This window comes from Bufo gargarizans, chromosome 4, assembly GCF_014858855.1.
Source record: "Bufo gargarizans isolate SCDJY-AF-19 chromosome 4, ASM1485885v1, whole genome shotgun sequence".
Taxonomy (NCBI): Eukaryota; Metazoa; Chordata; class Amphibia; order Anura; family Bufonidae; genus Bufo; species Bufo gargarizans.
The window spans coordinates 220,512,280-220,525,372 of NC_058083.1; the positions used below are offsets into that span (position 1 = coordinate 220,512,280).

The window sequence follows — 13,093 nt, forward strand, 5'->3', positions numbered from 1 at the left end:
TACTTAATAGCCATGTCAACCTCATCTTTCCGGTAACATAAGCATGTTAACATACTACAGCTATTGATTTAAAAAAATGGTCTGAGACTGCAACTACCGTTAATGGAAAAAAATGTATCTCATTTAAATGAGCCAAACAAATGTTTGCAAATGTCTATACCATAGAAGTCTATGAGGATCTTACAGTATACATCTGGACTAGTATAGAACACAATGAGTAAGTTAGTTTCATACAAAGCAACATTTTTTATGGTTTCAAATTTTTTTATTATATAGGTATGCCATAAAAACAAATAAATCAAACAATAAATCACTGCTTTGACATTGGGTTTGTAATCAGCGCACACCATGTTTCATCATGTATTTTCCAAATTGTTGAGTCCTCTTTAACCTCTTAAGGACATAGGGCGTACAGGTACGCCCTTGTGCCCTGGTACTTAAGGACACAGGGCGTACATGTACGCCCTGTGCATTTTCGATCACCGCCGCACGGCGGGCGGTGATCGGAACCCCGTGCCTGCTCAAATCATTGAGCAGGCACTTGGAGCAAATGCGCCGGGGGGTCCGGTGACCCCCCCATGTATGCGATCGCAGAAAACCGCAGGTCAATTCAGACCTGCGGTTTTCTGCGTTTCCGGGTTATTCGGGTCTCTGAAGTCCCGATAACCCGGAACAGGATGGTGATGGTGGTGTGATTTCAGTCCACCAATCACCATCCAGCGATCCTGAGTGGTGATGGTGACATCACCACTCAGGATCGCTTTCTGATTGGTCTGTGGGCGGTCCGGCGGCAGATTCAAAAGAGGCAGGCGCTCCTCTCCTCCTCCTTTTGTGTTCCGGAGCCGGAGGAGAGAGGAGCTGCCTGCACGTGTCTGCTGCACCCGATCTGTGCCCCCCAGGACCCGATCTGTGCCCCCCAGGACCCGATCTGTGCCCCCCAGGACCCCATCAGGTACATAGGGACAGCTAGGGAAAGTTTGGTTTAGGCAGGGAAAAAAAAGGGAAAGTTAGTTTTTGAACTTTGATTGCATCACCCTAGTTAGGGTGTCTGGGGTCCACAGCACAGCTGTGTGACCCTAGACCCCCCAGGGGTGCTGCCACTTGCCCCCCCACCCCCTGCCCCCCCCCCCACCTTTTTTGGGGTGCATTTTTTTTTTTTTTCGTGTACGCTGACTGTGGCCGGCACTTAGTGTCCGGCCACTGTTAGCGCATCGCACACCCCACCGCTGATCAACTTCGGACGGTTGATCAGCGGTTTTGAATTTTTTTCCCCACATTTTTTGCCCTTTTTTTAGTTAGTTTTTTTTTTTTTTTTCTGTTAGTTTTAGGGTGAGTTCGTGAACACCCGTGCCCCCACACACACGCACACAAAATAAAGAGTTACACACACGCACATATACACGCAGACACACACTCCCCTATGGCCCGCCGGACGTTCTCGGCCGAGGAGGCATACGCCCAGATTGCCTCTGACTCCGAGAGTCCCAGTGAGGATGAGGATGACCCCACATTCCTGTTGTCATCCGCATCCTCCTCATCATCTAGCGATGATGATGAGCCCCCAAGGCGGCGGAGACGCCGCCAGGCGGAGCAAGGGGACCGCCATGTTAGGGACCCTGTGGCCCACACTAGTACGAGCAGCTCTGGGGCTCGTACTGGTTTCCCGGCCCACCAGTTAAATCCACCAGAGCCCCCTGCCGGTGAACTTGTCTGGTGTAGCCCAATTTTGTAGGCCAATCAGGAATCCAGATTTCCACAGTGGGCTACACTGAATATGACTTTTTTTGTCATTTTTTCAGTGACCCACTGGTAAATCTGATGGTGGAGCAGACGAATCTGTACGCCCAACAGTTCGTCGCTCAACACCCGGGCTCCTTTTTGGCCAGGCCCGGTGGCTGGACGCTGGTCAGTGCAGCCGAAATGAGGACATTTTGGGGCCTCGTGCTGCATATGGGCCTGGTCAAAAAACCCAGTGTCAGGCTGTACTGGAGTGGGGACGTCCTATACCAGGCCCCACTTTACAGTACAGCCATGACACGCTCCCGGTTTGAGGCCATCCGGAAATGTCTGCATTATTCCGATAATGCAGCATGTCCCCCCCGAGGTGATCCTGCCCATGACCGTCTGTACAAGATACGGCCGGTCATCGATCACTTTGGGGCCAAATTCATGGAGGCCTATGTACCTGGAAGAGAGGTCGCGGTTGATGAGTCTCTCATTGCGTTCAAGGGGAGACTCATTTTCCGCCAGTATGTGCCCTCCAAGCGGGCGAGGTATGGCGTGAAGCTATACAAAATTTGTGAGAGTACCTCAGGGTACACTTACAAATTTCGTGTATACGAGGGGCGAGATTCCCGGATTCAACCCCCAGAATGTCCCCCCACTCTGGGTGTTACCGGGAAACTTGTGTGGGACCTTATGTACCCACTGCTGGATAAGGGTTACCACCTTTACGTGGATAACTTTTATACCAGTATCCCCTTGTTCCAGTCCCTTGCCGCCAGATCCACGTCCGCTTGTGGGACCGTGCGGAAAAATCAACGCGGCCTCCCTGCCCACCCCCTCCAGGTAACTATCCCCAGGGGTGAGACCCGTGCCCTTACCACTGGAAACCTGTTGCTGGTCAGGTATAAGGACAAGAGGGATGTCCTTATGCTGTCCACAATTCATGGTAACGGCATCACCCCTGTCCCTGTGCGAGGTACCGCGGCAACGGTCCTCAAGCCCGATTGTATCGTCGCTTACAATCGGTATATGGGAGGAGTTGATCTCTCTGATCAAGTCCTCAAGCCATATAACGCCATGCGCAAAACCCGGGCATGGTACAAAAAAGTTGCGGTCTACTTGGTGCAGGTTGCCATGTACAACTCTTTTGTACTATCCCGAAGCGCTGGCAGCACAGGGACATTCCTCCAGTTCTATGAGGCAGTCCTCAAGGCCCTGATCTTTTCGGACCGGGAAAGAGCAGGCCGGAGTACCTCGGGAACTGTAGGTGCCCGGATCGTCCCTGGCCAACACTTTCCAGGTGTGGTCCCCCATACTGGAAAGAAGGGACGAACCCAAAAAAAAGTGCAGAGTGTGTCGCAGGAGGGGGATACGGAAGGACACGACTACTCAGTGCGACACTTGCCCCGATCATCCGGGCCTCTGCATTGACGGTTGCTTCAGGGAGTATCACACTTCCATGGAGTACTAAATTTATATCCCAATTTAGCACCGACATCGGATAAAAAAAAATGGTTCTCAGACTTGAGACACCCAAAAAAACTAAAATAATTTATTAAAAGTAGACATAGGTATTGCCGCGTCGGTAATAATCTCCTCTATAAAAATGCCCCATTACCTAACCCCCCAGATTAACACGGTCCAGACAAAAAAAAAAGGTGCAAAAAATGTTTTTTTTTGTCACCTTACATAATAAAAAGTTTAATAGCAAGCGATCAGAAAGTCGTATAGCCCCCAAATTAGTGCCAATAAAACCGTCATCTCATCCCGCAAAAAATGAGCCCCCACATAAGATAATCAGATAAAAAAAAAAATAGAAAATGACTCTTAGACTTTAGAGATACAAATTTTTTTTTAGGGTATCAATAAGGATAATATAGTCTAAAACCTAAATAATTGTAAAAAAAGGTTGACTTATTAGGTATCGCCGCGTCCGTAAGAATCTCCTCTATAAAAATACCCCATGACCCAACCCCCCAGATTAACACAGTAAAAAAAAAAAAAAAAAAATAGGTGCAAAAAAATATTTTTTTTGTCACCTTACATAACAAAAAGTTTAATAGCAAGCGATCAAAAAGTCATATAGCCCCCAAAATAGTGCCAATAAAACCGTCCGCTCATCCCGCAAAAAATGAGCCCCCACATAAGATAATTTGCTAAAAGAAAATAAAAAAAATGACACTTAGACTTTAGAGATACCCAAAAAAAAATGTTGTATCAAAAAAGATAATATAGTCAAAAACCTAAATAATTGTAAAAAAAAAGTAGACTTATTAGATATTGCCGCGTCCGTAAGAATCTCCTCTATTACAATATCCCATGACCTAACTACCCAGATTAACACGGTTAAAAAAAAAAAAAAAAAAACGGTGCCAAAACCGCTATTTTTGGCACTTTTCCATTTCAGTCCGTTTTTTCCGGTAACAAAACAAGGGTTAACAACCAAACAAAAGTTAAAATTTATTACCCTGATACTGCAGTTTACAGAAACGCCACATTTGTGGTCGTAAACTGCTGTATCCGTAAAAGGGAGGCCGCAAAAGGAAAGGACCGACATGGTTTCTGGAAGGCCGATTTTGATGGCCTTTTTTATTGACACCATATCCCTTTTGAAGCCCCCCTGATGCCCCCCTAGAGTAAAAACTCCCTAAAATTGACCCCATCTAAGAAACTACACCCCTCAAGGTATTCAAAAATGATTATACAAACTTTATTAACCCTTTAGGTGTTCCTCAACAGTTAATGGCAAATGGAGATGAAATATCAGAATTTCTATTTTTGGTAACCTTGCCTCACAAAAATGTAATATAGAGCAACCAAAAATTATATTTGCCCTAAAAATACTCCCCCAAAAAATGCCACCTTATCCCGTAGTTTCCAAAATGGGGTCACTTTTAGGGAGTTTCGACTCCAGGGGTGCATCAGGGGGGTTGAAACAGGACACGGTGTAAATAAACCGGTCCATAAAAATCAGCCCTCCAAAAACCAAACGGCGCACCTTTCACTCTACGCCCCGCTGTGTGGCCGTACAGTAGTGTACGGCCACATATTGGGTGTTTCTGTAAACGGCAGAGTCAGGGTTATAAAGATACAGTCTTGTTTGGCTGTTAACCCTTGCTTTGCTAGTAGAAAACATGGGTTAAAATGGAAAATAAGGCAAAAAAATGAAATTTTCCAATTTCATCCCCATTTGCCAATAACTCTTGTGCAACACCTAAAGGGTTAACGACGTATGTAAAACCAGTTTTGAATACCTTGAGGGGTGTAGTTTCTTAGATGGGGTCACTTTTAGGGAGTTTCGACTCCAGGGGTGCATCAGGGGGGTTGAAACAGGACACGGTGTAAATAAACCGGTCCATAAAAATCAGCCCTCCAAAAACCAAACGGCGCACCTTTCACTCTACGCCCCGCTGTGTGGCCGTACAGTAGTGTACGGCCACATATTGGGTGTTTCTGTAAACGGCAGAGTCAGGGTTATAAAGATACAGTCTTGTTTGGCTGTTAACCCTTGCTTTGCTAGTAGAAAACATGGGTTAAAATGGAAAATAAGGCAAAAAAATGAAATTTTCCAATTTCATCCCCATTTGCCAATAACTCTTGTGCAACACCTAAAGGGTTAACGACGTATGTAAAACCAGTTTTGAATACCTTGAGGGGTGTAGTTTCTTAGATGGGGTCACTTTTAGGGAGTTTCTACTCCAGGGGTGCATCAGGGGGCTTCAAATGGGACATGGTGTAAATAAACCAGTCCATAAAAATCAGCCCTCCAAAAACCACACGGCGCACCTTTCACTCTACGCCCCGCTGTGTGGCCGTACAGTAGTTTGCGGCCACATATTGGGTGTTTCTGTAAACGGCAGAGTCAGGGCAATAAAGATACAGTCTTGTTTGGCTGTTAACCTTTGATTTGTTAGTGGAAAACATGGGTTAAAATGGAAAATAAGGCAAAAAAAGAAATTTTCTAATTTCATCCCCATTTGCCAATAACTCTTGTGCAACACCTAAAGGGTTAACGACGTATGTAAAACCAGTTTTGAATACCTTGAGGGGTGTAGTTTCTTAGATGGGGTCACTTTTAGGGAGTTTCTACTCCAGGGGTGCATCAGGGGGCTTCAAATGGGACATGGTGTAAATAAACCAGTCCATAAAAATCAGCCCTCCAAAAACCATACGGCGCACCTTTCACTCTACGCCCCGCTGTGTGGCCGTACAGTAGTTTGCGGCCACATATTGGGTGTTTCTGTAAACGGCAGAGTCAGGGCAATAAAGATACAGTCTTGTTTGGCTGTTAACCCTTGATTTGTTAGTGGAAAACATGGGTTAAAATGGAAAATAAGGCAAAAAAAGAAATTTTCTAATTTCATCCCCATTTGCCAATAACTCTTGTGCAACACCTAAAGGGTTAACGACGTATGTAAAACCAGTTTTGAATACCTTGAGGGGTGTAGTTTCTTAGATGGGGTCACTTTTAGGGAGTTTCTACTCTAGGGGTGCATCAGGGGGCTTCAAATGGGACATGGTGTAAATAAACCAGTCCATAAAAATCAACCTTCCAAAAACCATACGGCGCACCTTTCACTCTACGCCCCGCTGTGTGGCCGTACAGTAGTTTACGGCCACATATTGGGTGTTTCTGTAAACTACAGAGTCAGGGCAATAAAGATACAGTCTTGTTTGGCTGTTAACCCTTGCTTTGTTAGTGGAAAAAATGGGTAAAAATGAAATATTAGACAGCAAAATGAAATTCTCAAATTTCATCCCCATTTGCCAATAACTCTTGTGCAACACCTAAAGGGTTAACAACATATGTAAAATCACTTTTGAATACCTTGAGGGTGTAGTTTCTTAGATGGGGGTCATTTTTGGGTGGTTTCTATTATGTAAGCCTCGCAAAGCGACTTCAGACCTGAAATTATCCCTAAAAATTTAGTTTTTGTAAATTTCAGAAAAATTTCAAGATTTGCTCCTAAACTTCTAAGCCTTATAACATCCCCAAAAAATAAAATATCATTCCCAAAATAATTCACACATGAAGTAGACATATGGGGAATGTAAAGTCATCACAATTTTTGGGGGTATTACTATGTATTACAGAAGTAGAGAAACTGAAACTTTGAAATTTGCTAATTTTTCAAAATTTTTGATAAATTTTGTATTTTTTGGTGCAAAAAAAAATATTTTTTTGACTTAATTTTACTAGTGTCATGAAGTACAATATGTGACGAAAAAAACAATGTCAGAACGGCCTGGATAAGTCAAAGCGTTTTAAAGTTATCAGCACTTAAAGTGACACTGGTCAGATTTGCAAAAAATGGCCTGGTCCTAAGGTGTAAAAAGGCTGTGTCCTTAAGGGGTTAAAGAGTATTTGCCACTGTGACATTTTTGATTATAATCAATTATATAATATGTTGTGTTAGGCATACCAGATTCAGTTTTATAATTCCTCTTTAAAATGGCTAGAGCTTCAGTAGGAGCTTTCACCTATCACATTTATTGTTGCCCTACAGTGTATGTGGAGTCACATATCAACCCATTGATGAGTAACCATTTTTACTGTGACACACAAGTAGAATTAAACAGATCTTCGAAATTAGTCATTTAAGAAAGGAAACTTCAGAAAATGCCATACCATTCTAGAATGATCCAATAGCAAGGAAGTAAAAGAAAACAGCATTTCCATGTCAGATGCTCTTTAAACTTTGGGCAAGGCGAGTAGTCATATCAGTGTAAATACAACAGGTCCATATTTATATAATGTATCTCATTTGTACCTTGTTTGGTTCACTGCCCAAATGGACCTGTAAGTATAAGTCTCTACAAGCAATGTTATAGCCATATTAAATCCAAAGACTGATATATAGAAATAAGATTGGAAGAATTGGGATGGCTCCACTGAAAACAAGAAGAATCTAATATTTATTTTCTGTATTTCCCTTCTTTATTATTTTCCTTTTTTTCTAGCCCTTTCTTCCCATTTCTTGACATTCTACTTCTTGTTCCTTCTTCCTCTTCTTCTTCTTCTTCTTCTTCTTCTTCTTCTTTATTCTTATATTTCTGCTTCTTCTTATATATTTGTTTGATTTTCTTCCCCCTCTTTTTCTGTTATCGTCCCACTTTTGCTTCTGCTTTCTTTGTCCTCCTTGGTCACATTCTTCTCTTTCTTCATCCCTGTATTTTTCCTTCTTCTTCCTCCTCATCCTTCTTTCTCTTCCCCTATTTTCTTAGGGTACTTTTACACTAGCGGCAGGACGGATCTGACAGGCTGTTCACCCTGTCGGATCCGTCCTGCCGCTATCTAGCTGTGCCGCCGGACTGCCGCTCCATCCCCAGTGCGCGGTGAGAGGCTGCCAGACTAAAAAGTCGGACATGCAGTACTTTTAGTCCAGCGGCCTCTCGCCGTGCACAGCCGTGCTGCTCCGTAGCTCCGCCCCCCCGGTCCCCATTATAGTCAATGGGGGCTCAGCGGCAGTCCGGCGAAATAGCGGCAGGATGGGTGAACAGCCTGTCGGATCCATCCTGCTGCTTGTGTGAAAGTAGCCTTATTCTTATACTTATTTTTCATCACTGTGCAAATCATCCATCTTATCATTTTTCTTTATGTTTGACTTCTTCCTCTTAAACTCACGGGAGCCATGTAAATTCAATTGAAAGCATTACAAACCAATCCAACTGATTGCAAACGTGATGTAGTTCACGTCATATGGTTCTGTACTTAAAGGTTTCATGCTTAAGAATACAAATGCAACATACTTTATTTTTTATGTGCTACTGAAAAATATCTGTTGCTAATGCATTAGCATATACTATGAATAATGCATTGTGGCTTTATGGTAGACTAATATTGTAACTTTACTGTTGCATGCTGTTGAGTTATAGTATCCCAAGTTTTTATGCAGCCTTTGTCTCTGTTTATAATTTGTAAGGTGTATGCTTCAATAACTAGGATGAACTGTCCATATATATGTATATCTTACACGTTATTTATTTAAAAGTGTTGTCCACCCTTTTTATAATGATGGCCTATCCTCAGGATAGGCCATCAATATCTGATTTGTGGGGGTCCGACCACTCCGCACAATTGCCTATGAGCTGGTTTGGAGTAGCTCTGGCTCCATAAATAAGTGCCATAACTATAACGCTTTGTCCATTGTCTAGTGAATGGAGTTGGCTACTATAGTGCTAGTTCCATTCACTTTAATAGGAGCAGCACTGTGGTAGCTAGCTCCGTCCACTACACAATGGACAGAGCTGTGTAGCTCCAGAACTTCCAGCCAACCAGATACTGTATTTAAAAGGAGTGGAAAAGCCTTTATGGCTTGACATTTCTGGATCTTTGTCTTGGTGCTTTCATGAAATCTTGTCATCTTTTCCATTATTTTTGTTTTAACACTATAAAGTCTAGTTTATGTAGCATTTGTGTTGTGTTCTGTGTTTGTTCACAGTGTTTCCTTCAAAGCATGGACTACAGAATTTTAAAAATAGTAATCCAGTGAAGTCTTATGTGAAATATTAGTATTTTTTTTTTTAAATCATTGCATGTTTCAAACAGTAGGATACAGGAGCTACGTACTGAACAACGCGCTGAGCAACATGCTGAGCAACACGCTGTGCAACAAGTTGAGCACAGGTCTCAGCAGCAACATAGAGGCTATGACCGAAGTGTTCACTATGCCAGAGAGCTTGCCTTCTTAGAAGAAGATGTTCGCATCGCACGGGCCTTGGCAAGAGAACAGCTCGATAAAGTGTCTATTCAAAGGATGGTAAGTCAGTCATTGTTTTCCTCCTATACACAATTTTAGAACTATGCCCTGATCATTTAGAGTTGCATGAGTATATGAACATAAGAGCATAGGGCAATGTTAATATCTTGCTTCATAGGATCAGAAACTGCAAGACAGCTCGGCACTTCTTATTTATATAGAGCAGTCATGGCAATTGATCTTCTAAAACAAAGAATGCCTCCTTAGATTCATCATGATCCTTGCTGTCAGCTTACATAGCATATATTAGCTAAAATAGCCTAGATGCCTGAGAGGTTCCAGAGGGCTCTCTATCACATAATAGGTTAACAGTATTATAAGTGGCACATGGTAGGTGAAGGATCCTGTTATAGATTTTGCATTGGGGCCCAGTTACGCCTTTGCAGAAAGGATAAAACCACAATAGTATGCTTGAGATAGTGGGAGCCTTCAAGTGGACCACTTATGTATAAGGGAGTTGCATTTATGGTAAGAGTTATTACCCAAATACTTCTTTAAATGACCTGGATTTTATTAGGGAAATACAGGATCAGACACACAAGGAGACTTCCTGGCTTAGTGGTTAGAACTGCTGACTTGCAGTGCTGGGGTTCAGGTGTAGGTTTCCACTGGGTATAAAGTTTCCAAAAACACACAAATTAACCCCTTAAGGCCCGGAGGTTGTTGTTTTTTGCGTTTTCGTTTTGAGCTCCCTGCCTTCCCAGAGCCATAACTTTTTTATTTTTCTGTTCACATAGCCATATGAGGGCTTTTTTTTGCAGGACAAGTTGTACTTTCCAACGCCACCATTTAATATTGCATATGATGTAGTGGGAAACGGGAAAAAAATTCCAAATGGGGTGAAATTGCAAAAAAAAAGCAATTCCACCACAGTTTTATGGGGTTTTTATTAACGACGTTCGATGTGCGACAGAACTGACCAGTTATGTTTATTCTACAGGTCAGTACGAATCTCGCAATAGTTTTTCTTGCATTTTGATAGTGTTAAAAAAAATTAAATTTTTTTAAAAAAAATCTGTTTTATTTTTTGGGTGGCCATATTTTGACCCCTATAACTTTTTTGTAATTATGTGTACAGAGCTGTATGGGGGCTCATTTTTTATGGGAAGACCTGAACTGTTCATTGATATCATTCTGGGGTGTGTATGACTTTTTAATCACTTTTTATTTTTTTTATTTTTTTAGAAAGTGAAGCGACCAAAAACAGTGAATCGGCCATTTGGAAGTTTTTTTTCCATTTTGCTGTTTGCCATATGGGGAATATATTTTTATACTATGGGCGTTTTTGCACATCGCAACACCCATGATGTGTATTAAAAAAAAAAAAAAATTCTTTTATTTTGGGAAAAGAGGGGTGATTTGAATTTTTATGTTTTATTTTTACACTTTTTTATAGTTCCCATAGGGTTTTTTATACTTCCCACATTAGCCGCGGGTGTCTGCTAGAAGAAACAGGTGGCCACCCGTGGCTATGGCGCCCGCAGCAGGCAGGAGTGGGCGCCATCTTTAAACACCGGCCCAGCGCCGTACATGTACGGCGCTGGGCATGAAAGGGTTAATCGGATTCATTGAACTTGACCCTAGTGTGTGTGAGAGACAGGGGAAGGGATTAGTGAGGCCCGATATCGATCCCCATGCTGTCTAGTTGATTGCCGGCATTAGATTGTGATTACACAGCATGATCTGATGCCTGCAAACAATGATTATTAAACCTGCAAAAAATTCCAATTGCCAGATTACACTGCCACATTACACTGCCAGATCATCACTAACAAGCGTTACTATGAACCCAATCTGCCAATGTAATACAGCCCTAACCCTTTCATTTAAATGGGCATCAATGATTTTCACTAACTGTCTGTCCATTGAGGAAACATTGCAACATGTTCTATCTTCATCCATTTTTCACACAGGACTGGTAGCCCAAGTCACTTCCTACTACCCTTGGATTGGCCAGCACTACTTAACTGAACAATACGGACCAATCCGAGAGTGGGGCTGGACAGACAAGTAGTATATGTCTTGGGCTACTGATGCACAGTGTACATCAGATGGTCTAAAAAGTGGTGCGGCCATCTTGGATGGCATAAAAGGAGCCCAGAAATTTATAAATCTGCATCTAAAAAGATGAAAAGGAGGGCACAATTTAAGTGCTCTGTTCCTTTTCCAGCTAATGTGAGATTATTTTCGTGAACCATAGGTTAATTTTATGGTCTAAAAAGAGCAAAACATTCTGGAATAAGTTGCATCTCCCATAGATCATATAGTCATTTCAGAATGTATCTGAAAATGGACACTATAAAAACTGTATATAAAAATATTGCATCACCCTTAGACAATGCTGTGATGTCTTAAACCTTCTATGTGGGATCACTCCCTTCAATAAGCTCCTCACCTTCCAGTCCCAGAGTGCATCTTGTATATACAGTACCTAACTTTTTACTGACATGAAAAAGAAGGATTAAAGGGAGTCTGTCACCAACCTGACCGGTGTTAAACAGATCACATAGTTCAGTGGGACACAAAGACATGACACAGATGGTACCTTTGTTTCATTTTTCAGATCATCCAAATCGCCCAAAAAGTAGTTTTTATGATATGCTAATAAGTCGTCACAAGTGCCCAGGGACGGAGAGTTTGCTGAAAGGGCACAAGTTCCCCGCCTCACTCGTGCCTAACTCCGCCCCTCAGTAAGCGCCGGCCATTTCTGTGGCTCTGTGACATCATATCTCCCTATTGGCCGTTCGCGCATCGCTGCTGGGCCCGGACATGTGCAGAGGCACAGAGATATGCAGTGCGCATGTGCCAGTTACTGGCGTGAAATAGGCGCATGCGCACTGCACTGCACATGTCCGGGCCCAGCAGCAATGAGCGAATGGCTTATAGGGAAATATGATGTCACAGAGCCACAGGGCTCGCCAGAGTTTACTAAGGGACGGAGTTAGGCACGAGTGAGGCAGGGGAACTTGGGCCCTTTCAGCAAACTCTCTGCCACTGGGCACTTGTGACGGCTCATTAGCATATAATAAAAAGTACTTTTTGGGCGATTTGGATGATCTGAAAAACGAAACAAAGGTACCATCTGTGTCATGTCTTTGTGTCCCACTGAACTATGTGATCTGTTTAAAACCGGTCAGGTTGGTGACTCCTTTTAAAGCTTGAGGGAGGAACCAGGGTTACCAGCAGTTACTTTACTAATGAGGAAAAGTATTAATATTTAAAATGGGTATACTGTAAAATATCTACTTCTATACAACTTAAAAACCGATTTAAACACAGTCTGAACAGCTGCTTTAAGAATGGGTCAGTACCTAGTACAATAGTATGAATAGCTACATTTTAGGCTTTGAAAAAATAAAATAAATCAATAACCTAAAAATCCTCGAAAAAACTTTCAGACAGGTCTCTTTCTAAAACAAACCCGTCACCTCTCCTGACATGTCTGTTTTAGTAACTACCTGCATTCCCCATGTAATGCCAATTCTGAAGCATCTTTTCATGTACCCGCATGTTGTGTGAATTTTCTGATATTCCTGCTAGCAGTTTATAAAAGAGTTGCCAGCAGCGTATAATTAAGGACCAACTGGGTTGTACCAGTTGGGGGGTGT

General features: G+C 42.6%; 1 protein-coding gene across 7 annotated transcripts in view; it reads left to right on the forward strand.

Annotated features, from left to right (window-relative positions):
* The window catches only part of MYOM2 (myomesin 2), a 419,263-nt gene that overhangs the window by 18,538 nt on the left and 387,632 nt on the right, over window positions 1-13,093 (forward strand). For 5 of the 7 annotated variants that reach the window (XM_044289251.1, XM_044289247.1, XM_044289250.1 and 2 more), the window contains one exon: window positions 9,275-9,485. In XM_044289251.1, coding sequence (XP_044145186.1) covers window positions 9,275-9,485 — 211 coding nt within the window. The remainder of the gene's footprint in view (window positions 1-9,274; window positions 9,486-13,093) is intronic. The other 2 variants (XM_044289249.1, XM_044289254.1) reach the window with 1 other exon arrangement.